The following is an 18,364-nucleotide window of genomic DNA, read 5'->3' on the forward strand; positions in this document are numbered from 1 at the left end:
AACCAAATCTAAAGAAGAATAAGCACTAGCCTCTTGAGTTCTCGAGTTTTAGCCTTCTGTTCCAGATTGATACTGAGTTTGGAGAGAAGTGATGTGGTATGTATCATTTAAAACCAGACTACTGCAATCAGAATCCCCATCTTCTGCATCTCCTTTAAGTGTGACAAAAACGCCTTTTCGAGTGTAGGTCTATGAATGGCGACTGCGACTCCGAGGATGAAATGATGGTTAGCAATCAGACTATCTCAACATAAAATCACAACTTGATCCTTGCTATACATGAAGGCATATCGATGATGAAGGTCGTCACGAAGTTTGATCCAGCAAAGTAGCAAACAGCGCCAGTCACATGACACTCAAAATTCCGCTTTACGCGACTTTTTCCCCCGTCGCGGTCAACGCGTCTTCCATCTCATTCTCCATCAAGGCATCAAAAGTCCAAACTCCACACCCAAACAGCAATCATGTGTAAGACTCGCCCATAAATCTCTTCCAAACCCAAAACTCACTCGTCTGTAGCAAACAATTACACATACCAAAATAATTATTCTACCACCACGTACGGCGCACAAGGCGGGGCTGATGGCGGCGGATTTGTTCAAGGAGGATATGGTGGATCGCAGGGAGGAAGTCAAGATAGTCCTGGAGGAACAAAGGTACAAATGGCCGCTCATGAAGTTTATTTCACTGTACTGATGGGACATCTAGACATATGGCAAAGATACTTTGCGACCGGTAACCATCAAGCAAATCCTTGATGCTGAGCAGCCACATCCGGATGCAGATTTCAAAATCGATGGATCAGAAGTAACTCAGGTAGGCGCAGACTTTTTCCCTATCTTTATCTATATTTTTATACTTCACAATCGAACAAGTATACTAACTTTACAAATCACAGCTCTCATTCATCGGCCAAGTCCACTCCATCTCCACGCAAGCTACAAATAATACCTACAAAGTTGACGACGGCACCGGCCTCATTGAAGTAAAGCAATGGATCGACAATGACGCTGAGCCCGAAAACGCAAAATCTGTTCCGCAAGAAGGTCAATATATACACGTGTGGGGTCGTCTCAAATCATTCCACGATAAACGTCACGTAGGAGCTCATATTATCCGACCCGTTACCGACATGAACGAAGTTACATTCCACGGACTAGAAGCTACATTGGTACATTTACATTTCACACGGGGTCCTATTCCTACCGCAGGCGCAGGCGCGGTGAAGACAGAGAGCGGCGATGGAATGTTTGTTGATTCATACGGTGGTAACAATGTCAGCACAGCTACCGGTGGTAGAGTATTAGCCGCGCATGTAACGCCTAATTCGAGAGCGGTATTCAACTTATTACAATTGGAGCCTCAAAACAACGAGGGTCTTAATGTAAATGTAATTGCAACCAAGCTTGGCATGCCAGTCGCAGAGGTCTATAAATGTGGGGATCAGCTATTATCGGAGGGCTGCATCTACACAACGGTTGACGATGAGACATGGGCTATATTGGAGTACTAGAGGAGGGGCATATCAAAGCATAATTGGCGTTGCAGGATGGGATTGTGGCTTTTGCACAAATGTAATGGCTGCATATGATTGTGTATGAACTTAAGAGAAAATATACCAGATGAGATGAGATTGCTAGATTGCTAAAGCCAAAGACTAATTGTGAAAACGCTACATCATCCAATATTCGAGGGATGACACCCCAGATTAATGCCTCCACCTTGACCTCAAAAACCGAGATTTGTACTAAAGCACTAATTGTCGACTTCAATAAAAGCCCGAAATGTTGAGAAAATTTCAGAAAATCCAAAAACGTCAATATCATAAGAAAATCCAATACTCGAAGACATCACAAAGTGGAGGCATCAATCACTCAATCATCCTAATCTCCACATCCTCCTTTCCATTGGAGCTCTCCCCGACAAATCTCGGCTCTCTAACCATAATCTGCATCTTAACAGGCTTGCTGCCCCTCTCCATCAAAATATCCGTCTTCCACTCAAACCCCAGCTTGCGGTAATAGCTCAAATTGATCTCGGCGCTCGACTCTAGATACGTAGGACGATTTTCGCGGTCTGCTCGATCAGTCATATGCTGGATTAATTTCTTCGCGTATCCTTTTCCTCTAGCGCTGGGTTTGCTGCCGAGATAGACGAGGTAGTAAAAGTTGTTGTTGCGCTCGCCCATGACATGGTCGATGGTGTGGTGAAGGAGAGGCATGAATTCATCGTAGAAACGTTTTCGGCCTTCGGCGGAAAGTTTAAAGTAGAGTTTCCAGAGGCCGCTGCGGAAAAAGGTGAGCCAGTCGTCCATATCTTGGCCGGGGGGCATCCTGTTGATTTTGTTAGTTTGTCATTTCTAAGATTTTGAATGGTTGTTGGGCGTACCATAGAGCGACTGCATCATAGTTTGGACCGATGGTCGTCACTATACCTTTGTAGCAATGGGCAGCAGTCATATACTTGAGAATATCGCAATGAAGTTTCCATTTGTATTTCTCGGAATAAGAACTCATGTCATCAGTGTCAATGAAGTACCTTGCCACCTCGTCTGTAGCAAAAGCTTCAGCGAGACACTGAGCTGCCCCCTCATATTCAGATATACCTACTACACGGACTTCCTCCGTCGTAGCCGGAGAAAGGCTGCGTTTCTTTTCAAGAATTAGTGTTGAATTATTATTATTAATAACATTCGCCATGATTGCGGTTTATTGATAAAATCTCTTGAGACTTCGGGGTAATTCTGTAAGTATGGTATGTTAACATGACAAACTCGGAGCACCCGGGAAGATCGAAAACGAACAAGAATCCGGTTTATTAGCTGGCCTATTTAAATCGCCTGTATGGACTATCGAGAGCTGGGTTCTCGACACCGTTATGTATCGAGATGGGAAACGTAGGCAGTTGAGACTTTGGCGGAAATCAACCGACATCAATGTAGATGTATTTGAAACAAGGGGTACTCTTCAACTGGGGAGATATATGATTCTTAAAGAATCACGTTTCACCTGCTGGTAAGATAGTTGTTGGCTGTTGCTTGTGCAGTAATGGAGTCTTGAGGCGGGTAGGTATTGTCCTTGTAAGAGCAAGAGGAACTGATTGATACGAGATGAATTGAGAGGAAATTGAGATTGGGATTGTGGTTTTGTTTATCTGGCGTTAAGTAACTTATGTCAACCTGTGATTACAATCTTCTGCCAATTTTAATGAATTGGAAAGGAAGGAATCCGGGAAAAGGCGATTGGGTCGGGGTTTATGTAGTGACGACGGTAGACGTAGAACCTTATTGTACTCCTCAACGATAACCATGCCATGGTAAAACAGCTGCATAACCCCACTTGTATTGCTAGCACGAGGTAAGCCCGCAGGCTCAGGATGACCAACAAGGTTAAGTTTGGTGAGGGCCTCTAATGCCAATGTAAGCTGCCGCATAATTCTTGGAAATTCCAGAAGCCTATTGGATTGATTGCAACTTTGTGAATTGATGTCAACTTTAAAAGAACCAATACCTGAATACTTTACTCGTCAAGTTTGACAGGGGACGCCATGCGCGATCATCTGGTCCTAAAGCGTCTGTGGCTGGACCTCCTAAATCTGGTTAGATATCGGAGTGGTCTTTAAGGGTTCAGAGGTCCGGTCCACCGACTTTGATGTTAGCCTTCTCCACTTCACTAGAGGGAGATAAGATGAAAGTGTGAATAGCGAGATAAAGAGATATGAAAGATAGCATTAGATCAAGAAAATAATCATAATCAAAAGTAGTGTAAAGATAGAGAAGAAACTGGGAACAACATGCACAAAAGAGCATGTTGTGTTGCATATTGTTGAGTGTCAAAAGTCCAATTGGAAAGAAAGATGTTCGGTATTGACCCGTGTTGATCGTACTGGTTGATATTAATTATGGCGTATTAAAGTGATTCGCTTTTGTGTTGGGTATCAACTTTGGTATCGCAGCAAACCTCAATGCCAATATGCAATGTGCATTGGCGAGACTTTCAGCTTCTTAATGACTCCTCCATGATTCATTCTTCAATCCAATTCGCCCTCCCCCCTGCCCCAAATCGTCCTCACATTCTTCTAATATCTTGCTCATTCATGTATTTCTCGAGATCGGTATCCTTGTGCTCCCACCATTCAAATAGGAGAGAGTTGCAAATAAGCTTGAACCAAGGGGTAAATTTCAAAGAAGGATCGTTGAACATCGTCTTAAGTCCATCGGCAGTAACGTAGCGAGTATCGCGGACTTCGTTCATGTTTGGCTCGAGGTCGACATCTGCAGTAATGAAGAGAATATAATCAACTGTGAAAATTGGCAAATGTTAGTAATATTCCCATCAAAGGTTCACAGTAATTGATGGCCATACTTTCATGCTCCCCCCATTTTCCGTCGCTGGGTGCCTTGTAGTGGATTCTTGTCAAAAATTTAAAGTTCTCGATAGGCACTTGCGCAGCCTTGATACCGAGTTCGTGGTCAAGCTTTCTTTGTGCTGCTCTCTTCACTCCCATGACAGCTTCAGCCAATTCAGATCCTCCTTCGCCCGGTATGCCGAGAGGATGGGAGCAGCAGGTGTTGGTCCACATATCAGGGAAGGTGATCTTTTCAGTTGCACGTTGCTGGAGGAGTAGTTCATTCTTGGAGTTGAAAAGAAAGACAGAGAATGCGCGGTGAAGGAGACCTTTGTCAATGTTCGTCATGAGATGACCTGGAATAATCAGTAAATGTAAAAGCGACGAATAATTATATTCTCTTACATATCTTTTTGCTAAAGTTTCCAATAGGCTTGTCATTCTCGTCTAGAACAATACAGACCTCATCCATCAATCTGATCTGCTCTTCATCGTGTCCGTCAAGTTCTGCAGAGCTGGTATCGATATCGGGGAAGAGTCGAAGAATACTTTGAGCGGTAATAGGCTCAGCTTGGGTGATTGTAGTTGTAGTAGACATCGTAAAAGAGAGAAGAGGGGTGATAGTCTTGTCTTAAAAGGTTGAATTTGCTCAGAAATGGCTCAAAATGATAAGACAAAATGCCTCAAATAATGAGATTGCGGATGCTAGTCCCGCGTGAATTGGCAATTAAGGTTAATAACAAATTGGCGGGGAAAATTAGTGTTGATGGGGTTCTAGCTATTTCAAATTGCCACCTCAGGCATCTTAGAGGGGCAGAAAAAAAAGTTTGGTTCCATTCATTGCCTAGTACTCAAGTGTGAATTTTATTTTTGGTTAGGTCCAAGAACTTAACTCATAGATTATACTATACACAATCTTTTTATTTCTTTTATTTTTTCCTCACAAATCATACAACTCTGCCCCTATTCAAGCAACCTTCAACATGGGCAAAGCTTCTAGGAATAAGACGAAGCATCGCGCTGATCCTACCGCAAAAACTGTTAAGCCACCCACTGACCCAGAGCTTGCAGCAATTCGAGTTAACAAAATTCTGCCAATTCTCCAAGATTTACAAAGTGCAGACCAGTCAAAGAGATCAACTGCTGCAACTGCCATTGCGAACCTCGTTGACGATACAAAATGTCGAAAGTTATTCTTGAGAGAGCAAATTGTTCGTATTCTACTCGAACAAACCCTTACAGACTCAAGCATGGAAACTAGAATCGCAGGATGGGGAATAATGAGAAATTTGGCATTGGAAGAGGAAGCGGACTTTTGCGTTCATTTGTTCAGGCAGGATATATTGACCGCAATTGAAGGGGCTGTGAAATCGGTAAGGAGCTATAGTTACCATACTTTCATTAATTGTTCTAACAAAAGTAGATCATTGAAACTATCGATTCAAAAGACATTCCGTTATCGAAACTCCCAAAACCTCAGCAAGATCTCGTTTGGAATCTTACAAGTTCTGTAATAACACTTTTGACCTCTCTATCTGAGGCAGATATCGAAATTGTCGAAGCTATTTCTAAAATATCTACAATTGTTAACTTTCTCTTCGGATTATTGTCTCTCGATACTACCCCGTTGGAAACTCACAACGAAGCATTATCATGTTTGGCGGTTTTAACGGAAGACAACAAAACCTTGGTCGAATTTATCACGGAGCAAAATGATTGGTTTAAGCTACTTATGCGACTGAAGAACTCTGGTGGATTCAGGGGTGTTGCTACTTGTGGAGTGCTTCACAATATTTTTACAGCCATGAACTGGGCTGATGACAATACTCCCATGGATGGTGCCTCAGATGCTATTCTTCTTCCTACCTTGATTGAGTCGATGCAACAAGCACAAGAGACAAATAGCACCAACGGCACAAACGGTCACACGACACATTCTAGTCCAGATCGAGTGTTGCAAATGGCCTTGGAGATTACCGCATCTATCGCAACTAGCCTTCAAGAAGCCCTTGAGCTCGGCAATAGAAAGGAGGAGGTCTTTGAAGGATTTGGAGATGATGAGGAAGTGGCTGAGGATCAGATGGTTGACGGCGATGCAGATCTGTCTGAAGGCGACTTGAGTGACGGGGAGAACGAAATGACACAAGAAGATATCGAGGCCGACATGGATATGGTTCTAGGAGATGATTCGGAAGAAGAGGAGACATCTAATGATCAGGACACACTCCATCAGCTCATCCAAATCGCTTGTCCTGTCGTTATAGCACTTGCACAGCCATCCGAGGACTCAAAAATGGAGGATGATGTACTACAAACCCCTGCCTTGGCAGCTCTGAACAATATTGCATGGACCGTCTCATCAATTGACTTTTCCAAAAGTCATCTCGGCAATCTGCAAAAGGCATGGGCTAGTCTTGCCCAACGTATCTGGGATGAAGTGGTCTGTCGTGTACTTGCTTCCAATACGGCGAACATTGAATTGGCTGCTTCTACTACAAGCATTGCCTGGGCTGTTTGTAAGAGTGTTCAAGGTCGTGTTCAAATACGAGCGGATGAGCACAGAAAGTTTATGGCTCTCTACCATGCTTCAAAAGGCTTTGAAACTCCAACCGATTCCAAGACTGGCAAGAAAGATGCAACGGATCTTGACGACTCAGCTTTCCAGTCTTTAGGTGTCAAATGTATTGGTGTACTAGGTAGTCTCGCCCTTGAGCCTGCGCCTACCGAACTTAATCGAGAAATTGGTGTCTTCATTGTCACTCTTCTTGCTGGTGTTCCCGAAACGCCTGCGGCGCACGCAGTAGAAGCACTTAACGAAATCTTTGACATTTATGCCGATAAAAGTTATTCATTTGACCAGTCCGTTTTCTGGGGAAATGGTTTTGACAAACATTTAGAGGAAACTTTACCTAAATGTAAGAAGATGGCTAAAACGATCGACAAGAGAAAGTCTCCAGAGCTACGTTCGAGAGTTGATGAAGCAGTATTGAATTTAGCGAGATTCTTGAAGTACAAGAGGACCGAAAAATCTAGCTAGCAATAGGAGTCACGATATAAGAGTCAGGATATTCTGTTATTGACACACAGGCTTCGTTTTCATAAGTAAGATAGATTAATTCGAGAATACCACAAGTAACCATTGTTCAACTTCTTCAAATTTATTCGTTTCCATGAGATCAGGGTCTAGTATACAAGAAAGTACGATTTTGCTCGTTTCTTCGACCAGGGAAATCTGGTTTGAATTTAGTTTAGATTTTGACGTCAATAGTTCATTAGTGAGTCATCTGCATATGAAAAAGCCAGAACTGAGGCACATTAATGAAGAAATGAATTAGGCACAGGGCTTTCTCAATCAACATCTTGTGGGCGGGCTGTGCAGTAATACACCAAAATCCTTCCATTTCCGTTCCCTTCACCTGACCTGCCATCTCAGCATTCTGACAACTTCGCATTGTACCATCATGTCTAAGGAAATCTCTAGCCATGACCGGATGGGAGTTTCTTTGTCAACTCACATCTCAACAATACTAATTAATTATCGAAATAGGAATATACTCATTACATGGGATCTTGAAGATGCGCCTCATTCAGCGGCTCAGCAAATCCCATCTCACCCCTGTCAGAATGGGGGCCAAAAGTTGAAGAATACACAACAACACCATAATCACCCACAATCTCCCACAATCTCCACCAAGCCACTGTCAGCCTCGCGATGGGCAGAAGCTTGAAGCCCTAGTGTGATGCTTGGCTTGAATGACCAGCCACATCTAGTCCTCTGTAGGAAATCCTCACCACTCCATCGTTCTACGTAGGATCTCCTAACTTCCCGGCCCGGGTGGCAAATACTGTCATTATTGAAGATGAATATGTGATGAACTTTCTTTGTGATGGAATGAGAAAGCTACGGCTAGAAGTCATATCGAGCCCGAGCAAGCCTGACGCTGTCCCTGTCCGGCTGGACTGGACACAATATGACGGCACAAGATCTAACATGTATATGGGGAATACGTTCCGAAATATCGGTAAACAGGGGCGTTGCATTGTTGGTAGTAGGGCGATGCTGTGTATTGAGCATTTTTCAATCGGTTTTCTCCTGAATATGGAAAAATGTTGGGTAAAGAATTATGCCCTATATGTAAATATGAATGAGTTGCTAGCCTAAGTATAAGTAAGATTGTTGCCTCCCCTTTTGTGATCTTTATTTTCTTGTCTTGTGTTTCGGTAGCTGAGCATTTGGCCTACTTGAATACGTATATACATACATGCGTTTACGAAGCGGATCATATTTGCGAGGTAGCGACTCCAGCGAGCGAGAAGGTCGGAGTCAGCCTGCTGGTCGTGCAAGTCAAAATATGGAAGCACACAATTTCACTGATTTTGGCTCGAATAGCGCTGATTTTGGTTCATCCAGTCGGAGGTTAGTTGCGTACTTACTTTTTGTGATTTGGTTAGCTGGAATGGTGAGCTAATTAATGCGTTTTGAAGTAGTGAATCTCCACCTCGATCTCAAAATCGAATTTCTCAGACTTCTATCGGAGAGACTGCGCTGCTTGTTGTTCCATCTAGGCGATATAACGGGTCTCAAGAAACACACTACTCAATAAGAGGACCATCGTCTCACATTCACAGACCTTCCTCAGCACCGCAATCATCTTCTTATCAAGCTTCCTACTCTGAATCCTCATTTCCTGTTTCATATCCTATTACATCCTCTCAACAGCCTTATACGACTACATCACAGCCTGAATCTACATACCCCTCCTATATAGAACCCTATGCGGCTACATTCCAGGCGGAATCTATCGACTCGCAAACCTCTATCTCTTACCTTGACCCACCACCACCAGCCGTCCCTACACCCCCGCCGCCTCCATCACATTATACTCCCTACAGTCCTCCTCAACGTGATCACCAAACTCTCCCACCCTACCACGCAACACAATACCAACGATTTCCTCTGTCTGCCTCTCTTTCCCATGTCATCACTCCAACCAACTTACCATCCCTCTCCATTCCCATCTCTCAAAACCAAATCCAACCTCATCATTACCATCACCACCATCGCCATCACCAACAACAACAACCAGAAGAGCCAGGCCCCTGGTCCCCCCTTTCCCCCCATGAATCCCGCAAACGCCGCGCTTCAGATACTTTAAGTAGTGCCGCGTTGGGATTAAACAATACGGGTTTGAATTGGGGATATAAGGATAAGATGGGAGAGGAGCTCGATTGTCTAGAGAAGGAGAGTAGGAAGAAAAGGAGAAGAGGTGAAAGGGGCTGGGATACTAGGATGAGAAATGAGGGAGGAAGAGGTGAAGAGGATGAGGAGGATGAGGATGGTGGTGAACGGTCGTCGGGCAGAGGAAGAGGGAGAGGGAGAGGGAGCGGATATGGATCTTCACGATAAGTATGATTTTCAAGGGTTGACAGGAAGAGATTGATTCGGTTAACTACAATCTTTTCCATTTAAACCTCACGTACAGATCCAAGCACACAGCTAGGGGATAATGGGACCAAATCGCGATATTCTACCGACGAGGACTGAGGATTGAGACTTCAGTATGGGCTCCGGTGGATTTTCTACTTTCCTTTCAGACACGAAATTTCCTCTTCCTTTTCTCCCAATTTCTAGTCCAAACCTCTCAAGACAGCCGGCGTTTGTAACTTATTCATTATTTCTTCGTTTCTTTTCCCTTTTCCTTTCTCTTTTCTCTTTCCTTTTTTCTTGCTTAGATAGAGGATCAACAGGCCTCTCTTACTAAAACAAAAAACTCGAAGGAAGCAGCCGCGAAATTTCTATAAATATTTTCTTACGGGGTTAGGTGTATGTTGTGCTGTGTTGTGTTGTGCTGCGTGGTGCAAAAGTCAACGTTATTGTTATTTTTATTTCGTATAGTTTCTGGGGTTATTTATTTATTTACGAACTTGTTTTGTTAGAACTTTGAGTTTGCAGGATAGATATACGTAGTACAGTTATTTATACTTCATAACAAATGAAAAAAATTGAAAGCAAAATGGAATGGAAGTTCATACATATATATTTCCGTGAATTAGACGATAAACAGAATGCTCTTTATAGGTTAAACTAGATGAGTTATAGTCTCTTAAGATCTTCATCGCCGGATGGGATGAAAAGCGAAGATCTAATATTAATGCTCAAGTCGAATTTGTATCTTACTATCAGAACGACATTGAACCATATGCATCAATATCATATTGTAAGAAATGCCGAACTAACAACTAGCTGAGTTTAATTCATCCTAGGAACTACTCCATGTATGACGAAATTCTACGAACCGCTCGCTTATTGTAGTACAAGTTTTTCATACGGCTACCCGCTAGGTTGCATAGCGCCCTTGATAAGGATGCAAATCCTTCTGCAATAACTTGACGCCCGAGTAACCAAATAATCATCTCACATTCATGCACATATATATCTATAGTCCGAGAGCCTCATCAAGCGCTACAACAGGACGGGGAATACCCATCTCATATTTCTCTACACAATACAGGGCGGACGCCATATTACTAATATTTGCCTTTCTTTGAAGGTCTGGCATTCTTTGCCTTTCTCCTCTCCTGTAACTTCCTATCCTTTCGGATATCTTCCGTACTTTTAATTTCCGATTTTCCACTTCCATCCTTGAACGAACCAACTCTGTTTTCCTTTGCTTCAGCAACCCTCTTCTTCCTCACATGGTAATCATCCCGATATTTATCAGCTTCCTTTGGCGCCCTCTCTTGCTTATGCTTATATCGTGTTCCGAAACCTCGTCCTACCCCACCAGCACTTGCAGGGCCCTCACGTTCTGCTTCACCAGTTCGTGGCATGCGATCGACCTTGTGTGCTTTGCGCCATCTGTCAAATCGACCACTTTGGAAACTTGCTGCAATCTTTTGACCACTCTCTCCACGGATGTATTTGATTCCTTTAGATCCGTCCTCGTCATTGGCTCGAGCAACATATTTGCTATTCTTTTTATCCCATCTCATGCCTTTTGCCTTGGACGGCTCGGCAAAGGATTTCGCCCCGTCATCATTAGTAAGATCCATGGTTACACCTCTGGCTGCCTCAACGAAATTCGAATTTTGAGATGCTGTGTTATATGAACCAGAATGAACACCGTATCCACGTTCTTCTGCTGTGTTGATAGTTTTTGGTGTGTATGACATGAAGTTTTCGGAGTCTTTCCAGGATAGTGTCCGGCCTTTGCCTTTTTGCGCTGCTTTCGAGAAGGTAACTTCAAGCTCACCGTCGGATGCTTCGGCCATATCGTCATCTCCTCCAGTGACTGTGACCTCGAGATCGTCATTATCATCATTTTCCTCCGCTGGAGAATCAAAGTTATCTTCTTCTGCTGCTGCTGCTGCTGCGGCGGCCTTTTCGTCTTCCTCCTTCTGTCTTCGTGGAATGATCTTTTCCCTTCGGTGTCGCATAATTTCTGCAGCCTCACTGTGAGCAGCTTTCCCCTTTTGTCCAATCTCAAAGACGGTCTCATTGGGCCGGAAACCACTAATTTTTGCTAGCATCTCTAATCGAGCTTGTTCCGCACCATTTGTAACGTCCTTGAAAAGTGGATGTAGTTCCATCCATCCTTTTGATGCTACGACTTCTTTGGCTCTCTTCGCACTCTCGCTGGATGCCGAGTTACGGGTTTTGACATACAGTTTTTCTCCTTTGCCAGCTACGTTTCGAAGGGCAGTAAGGTCATCGTCGTCATATAAAAGCTTCGTAATCCATTCTGATTTGCTTTCTACCTCATTCCTTTGTAAAGCTCCAACAATTACATCTTCAGCATAGTTCGGCGAGTCACCACAATCGCGTCCGAGAAGTAATCTCCTTCCAAGGAATAGTTGTAGGTCAAGAAGATATGGCGCATCAGTATCTCTAACCAAACTGTAACTCCAGCCCCGTTGACCAGCTCTTGCGGTACGACCAACTCGATGAACAAAAACTTTGGGTTGCGGTGGGAAGTCGTAATTAATGACATTTGCTAATACAGGAATATCAATACCTCTAGCAGCGACATCGGTAACTACTAATATATTTGATTTCCCAGTCCGGAAATCTTCAACTTGGATATTTCTAGCGGTTTGATCAAGCGAACCATAAGCATGAGAAACAGCAAATCCAGACATACGTAGTAGAGAAGCGAGATAATCGACATGATGTTTAGTAGCTGCGAATATGATAGTCGAATGCTCTGTGGGCTTTAGTTTCTTAGTTGGGCCATCAGGACCTCTCTTGCGCTTTTTGCTAAAGTTGTCTGTTGCATTCAGTGCATTTTCTGGTAAGCCAGTAGGCATTTTGACCAAATCTTGAAGGATATGCAATAAAGCACCTTCTTTTTCGGCACCTTTGACACTGAAAAATGCGCTCTGGAGATCGGGAGAAACTTTGCTTTCTGCGTCAAGACGAACCAAACTTGGCTCTTGAAGACCAGCTCTAGCGAACTCTACCAAGGACTTTGGTAAAGTTGCCGAGAATAACAAAGTCTGTCTCGAAATTGGCAATGCGTGAAGAATCTCGCCAAGTTGAGCAGCAAATCCCATCTCGAATAGACGATCGGCTTCATCAAAGACAACGTATTTCATCGATGATAAGTCTAAAGACATTTCAACCTTCAAATGTAAAAATCGACCAGGTGTAGCAATAACAATATCAGGATTGGCGGCCATAAATCCGAATTGTTCTTCCAGACTATCACCTCCAACAAGTAGAACACATTTAAGGTCAGTTCCTCGCCCGAATTCCTTAACGACTTTCAATGTTTGTAATGCCAATTCTCGAGACGGCGACATAATCAAAGCTCTTGCACCAACACGTACACTATGAGCTCTCAATTTTTCAATCATTGGAATGACGAAAGCAGCAGTTTTTCCAGAACCAGTTCTAGCCATACCAACAACATCTTGATTATCGAGGACTAAAGGTATCGTTTTTCGCTGAATTGGTGTAGGTACATTAAATCCTTTTCTACTAATTGCCTTTAACAAATGAGAGTTCAATCCTAGACTAAGGATTAGCAAAGTTGCGCAGAAAACCAACAGGAAAGAATTTCATACCCATTGCTTGAAATCCACCACCTTTCTTGACACTCTGCCCTTTTAAATTTGACGCTTTTCGGTTCGCAGCTGCTTGCTGTGCCGATATGAAAGCTCCATCTCCATCTCCATCACTCTCAAGCCCCAAGTCCAGTATCCCATTAGCATCCAAAGGTTCTACATTTTTAGTAGTTGTGTTTCCGAAATCGTCGTCGTTCCCATCTATATCGTCATTGAAGAGAGATTTTGTGATATCAAAATCGTTCTCTGAAAGCGCGGGGGATGCTGCACGACGAGGCATTTTGATTGTCGTAATTTTCCACGGCACGCGCAAATTAGCAGCATTCAAAGCATTGAAGATATCCAAAATCTTATCAGTTCAACTTTTTTTCTGATATGGCTCGTGCATCAACTCACCGCCTTCGTTAGCGCAAAACCTTAAATTCTGAAGGCAGATTAGAAAAATATATGTGAAATATTTTGCGACATTGAGCGATCAATCGACATTGTACGGATTTGAAAATATGGCACCACCATCTGTTGGACGCAAGTCTAAGAATATAAGCAAAGGCAAAGTTGATGCGCGTACTCTTAAAAGAAAAAGGGTTGAAGAAGATCTGGAAAAACTTCAAAAATCGGTTGATGAGCTTGTAGGTGCAGTTATACCTCTTGTCAACATTCGCTCACTCTCTTTAGGATGCGAAAGCAGAAATAAAAAACTTCTCCGAACTCCCCCTATCTGGACCGACCTCATCCGGACTTGAAGCGTCTCACTTTAAGACTCTGACCGATGTTCAATCAAAAGCTGTACCTCTTGCGCTGAAAGGAAAAGATATTCTAGGTGCAGCGAAGACTGGTAGCGGAAAGACTCTTGCATTTTTAGTCCCAGTTTTGGAGAATCTTTATAGACAGAAATGGACAGAATTGGATGGCCTCGGTGCTCTCATCATATCGCCAACTCGAGAATTGGCAATACAAATCTTCGAGGTTTTACGGAAAATCGGCCGATACCATACCTTCTCAGCAGGACTAATCATCGGAGGTCGAAGTTTACAAGAGGAAAGGGAACGCTTAGGGAGGATGAATATACTTGTCTGTACACCTGGGCGCATGTTACAGCATATGGATCAAACGGCAGCATTCGATGTGGATAACCTACAAATGCTAGTCCTAGATGAAGCGGATAGAATTATGGACATGGGATTTCAAACATCCGTCGATGCGATACTGGAACATTTACCAAAACAAAGACAGACGATGCTTTTCAGTGCTACTCAAACGAAAAAGGTATCAGACCTAGCAAGATTGAGTTTGAAGGAACCCGAATATGTTGCAGTTCACGAAGCTGCATCCTCTGCTACCCCCACAACCTTACAACAACACTACTGCGTGGTGCCTCTGCCTGAAAAGCTAAACACTCTTTTTGGCTTCATTAGAGCTAATCTGAAAGCTAAAATAATAGTATTTATGTCTTCAGGCAAGCAAGTGCGTTTTGTCTACGAGAGTTTGAGACACTTACAACCTGGTATTCCATTGCTTCATTTACACGGTAGGCAAAAGCAAACCGCGAGGCTTGATATAACCTCGAAATTCTCATCATCCAAGAACTCTTGTATATTTGCTACCGATGTTGTTGCAAGAGGTCTTGACTTTCCTGCAGTTGATTGGGTTATTCAATTAGATTGCCCTGAGGATGCTGATACCTATATTCACAGGGTCGGGCGGACTGCACGTTATGGGAAAGTAGGCCGGGCAGTTTTATTCCTGGACCCTTCAGAAGAAGAAGGCATGTTGAAACGACTGGAACATAAAAAAGTACCGATACAGAAGATCAATATCCGACCTAATAAGACCCAAGATATCAAAAACCAACTACAAAACATGTGTTTTCAAGATCCTGAGTTGAAATACCTAGGTCAGAAGGCGTTTGTTAGTTATGCCAAATCTGTTTTCTTACAAAAGGACAAGGAGATATTCAATATCAACGACATCGATTTGGAAGGATATGCTTCGAGTATAGGTCTTCCCGGTGCGCCAAAAATCAAATTTCAGAAAGGAAATGATGCGAAGAACGTCAAAAACGCCCCAAGGGCTGCTATTGAGTCTAGTGATGAAGATAGTGAAACCGAGAAGAAACCCAAGAAGAAGGATGAAGTACGAACTAAATACGATAGAATGTTTGAGCGCCGTAACCAAGATGTTTTGTCTGGTCATTACTCAAAGATGATCGCAGATGATACTCCTATGAAGGATGTGGATGGTACAGCGGATGCCGACGAGGACAACGATTTCTTGTCAGTCAAGAGAGTACTACCTGTGGATAATGACGATACATCAGACGATGAAGATGACGACGACGATGACGACGACGATGACGACGATGTTGCCGCAACTGGGCCATTAGGAAAGGTTATTGAGGGTATCTCCAAGGATCCTATTGTGATAGACTCGAAACGAAAAGAGAAACTCCTGAAATCCAAGAAAAAGTTACTGAAGCTTAAAGACAGAGGAACTAAACTGGTGTTTGACGAGGAAGGCAATCCTCATCAAGTGTATGAATTACAGGACGAAGAGGATTTCCGAGCCAAGGGCACAGCCGAGGAACAACGAGCCAAATTCTTGGAAGAAGAGGCCGAAAGAGTTCGTGAAGCAGACCTTCTTGATAAACAAACTGCAAAGGATAAGAAACGAGAAAAGCGTGAAAAACGTAAAGCAAGAGAAGCAGCATTGGATGATGATGATGAGGAGGCACTTGAATTGGTTGATGCTGGGGATGATGAAGATCCTATGGCTCTTCTTAAATCATTACCTCTTCCGGAAGACGAGGAGGACGAGGATAGTACAGCGAGACCTGCGAAGAGACCTAAGAAATGGTTCGAGGATGATTCAGATGATGAGAGGAAGGTTGCCAAGAGAAAGGGTCGTGTTATTGAAGCGGCGGATGAGCCTGAGACATTGGAAGATCTTGAGGCTTTGGCTGCCGGTCTTCTTAATTGATTTTGGCATTGGGATAAACATAAAATGTAATAGATAGCATTGATAATCGGATCAAAATGGAGACTTTATATACCCCTTTATTTAAGTTTTTTTCATTCCACTCGAATATTTATATAAATCCATTGAATACCTTGCAAATTATGAAGCATGACCCCTAATTGTGCAATTGAACCTAAAACTACCCCTCCAACCTAACCCCCACATTCCAGTCCCGTTCATAGTCGCTTAGAAAGCACAACTACGCTCAATGATTGGTCAATAGGTCCATTGGTCCATCACTCATCAAAGCTTACCTCATGTCTTCAACTAGAGCCCGACTTTCTATGGGGACAAGCTCGGAGGTAGTCCGAGTAATCAGACGGCACGGCTAACCCACCTTTACACATGTTCATGTACAAAACTTCCACTTCTCTTCTTACTTTGCTTTGCTTATTTTTCTTGCAGATATATGGATATTAGCAGTTTAATTTGAAATGTTACTGATACGAAAGAATATGCAAGAAAGAGATGATAGTCACATTGAGAAGCAATGGCAAGCAGCTTGCGCTCAGAGAGGTCTGGGATTTGCGGACCCGGATACGGATGCGAATTTGATGATTGAGAATGGGGATGGGAATAGGGATGCGGATTTGAATGTGGATGTCGATATCGATGGGTTGAAGAATTTACAAGAAAGATGTGATGAGCTGGCGGGCAAAGTAAATGGTTTTCTGAAAGAGGAATTTGGGGATGAGGAGGAGGTATTGAGGGGGGTACAGAAACAGACGAGGATTGCGCTAGGGGTTATTGAGGAGTGTTTGCAGAGATATAGGTATGTTTATGCGACGAGAGGGTGTGCGATTTCGTGCGATGAGTTTGTGGAATGATTGGGGATTGTGTACTATATTGGAGATATGCTAACATTGGATACAAACAGTTTAGAGGAAATATCGTTCTCATACAATGGAGGAAAAGACTGTCTAGTCCTCCTAATCCTTCTACTCACCGCACTTTCCAACCACCAATCCACCACCTCCTCCCCATCTAATTCCTTGACCTCCAAAACGCTCCCGAAACCACTTCCCAACAAACTCCCTTCCGTCTATATCCTCTCACCGCATCCCTTCCCCGAAGTCGACACCTTTGTCGCCACTTCCTCCTCCCACTATCATCTCAAACTCTCCCGCTATGCATCACCCATGAAAGAAGCATTCACCCAATATCTACAAGATCATACACATGTAAAGGCGATTTTGGTAGGGACTAGAAGGACGGATCCGCATGGTGCTGATTTGACGCATTTTGATATGACGGACGGGGGATGGCCGAGATTTATGAGGGTTCATCCGGTGATTGATTGGCATTATAGGGAGATTTGGGGGGTGAGTTTTATTTTCTCGCAATTAGATTTGTGTTGTAGGAGTTGGGGTGCCTCTCACGATTTTGGGAGTTATGATATCATGGACAAAGCTAACGATATATTACCTTAAATAGTTCATCCGCCACCTTCAAATCCCCTATTGTCCACTCTACGATCAAGGATATACATCGTTAGGTGGCACAACAGATACACATCCGAATCCGGTATTAGTAGCCGATACTGGGAAAGGAGGAGAGGAAAAGAAATTTAGACCCGCGTATGAATTAGTTGAGGATGAGGAGGAGAGATTAGGAAGGGATTATTGAGTTTGTCGGAATGTAATAGATGGTTTGGTATTGGGTTGAATTGAAGGTTGGAGACGGGGAGTTGGGTATGTTCGGCGAATGGGAAGAGGAAGGCTGCGGGAGTAAGGAGAAGGAGCAAGTGATATAGTAAATATGAAAGAAAGAATACGGTGCGAAAGATGACGGATGATGCATGATGGGCTATGGAAAATGGAGAATAGATGCACATGCACATGCACGATACCACTAGACAGGAGATCAATCCATCCAGAAGATTACTGTACAGAATACTATATTTTGGATACTATAGTAGAGTATAGTTAGTAGTACA

At 43.3% G+C, this 18,364-nt stretch overlaps 10 protein-coding genes across 10 annotated transcripts; 5 read left to right on the forward strand and 5 right to left on the reverse strand.

Annotated features, from left to right (window-relative positions):
• Positions 1–464: 464 nt before the first annotated feature.
• On the forward strand, positions 465–1,513 carry SS1G_08315 (hypothetical protein; the record flags this gene model as incomplete). Its single annotated transcript, XM_001590525.1, has 4 exons — positions 465–468; positions 520–656; positions 709–816; positions 899–1,513. 4 exons carry the CDS (start codon positions 465–467, stop codon positions 1,511–1,513), a joined length of 864 nt encoding a protein of 287 aa, XP_001590575.1.
• A 357-nt stretch (positions 1,514–1,870) lies between these two features.
• On the reverse strand, positions 1,871–2,699 carry SS1G_08316 (hypothetical protein; the record flags this gene model as incomplete). Its single annotated transcript, XM_001590526.1, has 2 exons — positions 1,871–2,333; positions 2,389–2,699. 2 exons carry the CDS (start codon positions 2,697–2,699, stop codon positions 1,871–1,873), a joined length of 774 nt encoding a protein of 257 aa, XP_001590576.1.
• Positions 2,700–3,168: 469 nt separating this feature from the next.
• SS1G_08317 (predicted protein) lies at positions 3,169–3,432 on the reverse strand (the record flags this gene model as incomplete). The annotated part of the gene is made up of 1 exon (XM_001590527.1): positions 3,169–3,432. The coding sequence occupies one exon, from the start codon at positions 3,430–3,432 to the stop codon at positions 3,169–3,171; it is 264 nt and encodes an 87-aa protein (XP_001590577.1).
• A 1,064-nt stretch (positions 3,433–4,496) lies between these two features.
• On the reverse strand, positions 4,497–4,631 carry SS1G_08318 (conserved hypothetical protein; the record flags this gene model as incomplete). The annotated part of the gene is made up of 1 exon (XM_001590528.1): positions 4,497–4,631. The coding sequence occupies one exon, from the start codon at positions 4,629–4,631 to the stop codon at positions 4,497–4,499; it is 135 nt and encodes a 44-aa protein (XP_001590578.1).
• A 699-nt stretch (positions 4,632–5,330) lies between these two features.
• Positions 5,331–7,384, forward strand: SS1G_08319 (hypothetical protein; the record flags this gene model as incomplete). Its single annotated transcript, XM_001590529.1, has 2 exons — positions 5,331–5,720; positions 5,771–7,384. The coding sequence occupies 2 exons, from the start codon at positions 5,331–5,333 to the stop codon at positions 7,382–7,384; spliced, it is 2,004 nt and encodes a 667-aa protein (XP_001590579.1).
• Positions 7,385–7,619: 235 nt separating this feature from the next.
• On the reverse strand, positions 7,620–8,199 carry SS1G_08320 (predicted protein; the record flags this gene model as incomplete). The annotated part of the gene is made up of 3 exons (XM_001590530.1): positions 7,620–7,848; positions 7,910–8,053; positions 8,156–8,199. 3 exons carry the CDS (start codon positions 8,197–8,199, stop codon positions 7,620–7,622), a joined length of 417 nt encoding a protein of 138 aa, XP_001590580.1.
• A 1,360-nt stretch (positions 8,200–9,559) lies between these two features.
• On the forward strand, positions 9,560–9,754 carry SS1G_08321 (predicted protein; the record flags this gene model as incomplete). Its single annotated transcript, XM_001590531.1, has 1 exon — positions 9,560–9,754. The coding sequence occupies one exon, from the start codon at positions 9,560–9,562 to the stop codon at positions 9,752–9,754; it is 195 nt and encodes a 64-aa protein (XP_001590581.1).
• A 1,121-nt stretch (positions 9,755–10,875) lies between these two features.
• SS1G_08322 (hypothetical protein) lies at positions 10,876–13,417 on the reverse strand (the record flags this gene model as incomplete). Its single annotated transcript, XM_001590532.1, has 2 exons — positions 10,876–13,358; positions 13,414–13,417. The coding sequence occupies 2 exons, from the start codon at positions 13,415–13,417 to the stop codon at positions 10,876–10,878; spliced, it is 2,487 nt and encodes an 828-aa protein (XP_001590582.1).
• Positions 13,418–13,916: 499 nt separating this feature from the next.
• Positions 13,917–16,389, forward strand: SS1G_08323 (hypothetical protein; the record flags this gene model as incomplete). The annotated part of the gene is made up of 2 exons (XM_001590533.1): positions 13,917–14,042; positions 14,089–16,389. 2 exons carry the CDS (start codon positions 13,917–13,919, stop codon positions 16,387–16,389), a joined length of 2,427 nt encoding a protein of 808 aa, XP_001590583.1.
• A 494-nt stretch (positions 16,390–16,883) lies between these two features.
• On the forward strand, positions 16,884–18,054 carry SS1G_08324 (hypothetical protein; the record flags this gene model as incomplete). Its single annotated transcript, XM_001590534.1, has 3 exons — positions 16,884–17,200; positions 17,306–17,750; positions 17,863–18,054. 3 exons carry the CDS (start codon positions 16,884–16,886, stop codon positions 18,052–18,054), a joined length of 954 nt encoding a protein of 317 aa, XP_001590584.1.
• Between the last annotated feature and the right edge of the window lie 310 nt (positions 18,055–18,364).

Source organism: Sclerotinia sclerotiorum, genomic scaffold (genome assembly GCF_000146945.2).
Source record: "Sclerotinia sclerotiorum 1980 UF-70 scaffold_11 genomic scaffold, whole genome shotgun sequence".
NCBI classification, from domain to species: Eukaryota; Fungi; Ascomycota; class Leotiomycetes; order Helotiales; family Sclerotiniaceae; genus Sclerotinia; species Sclerotinia sclerotiorum.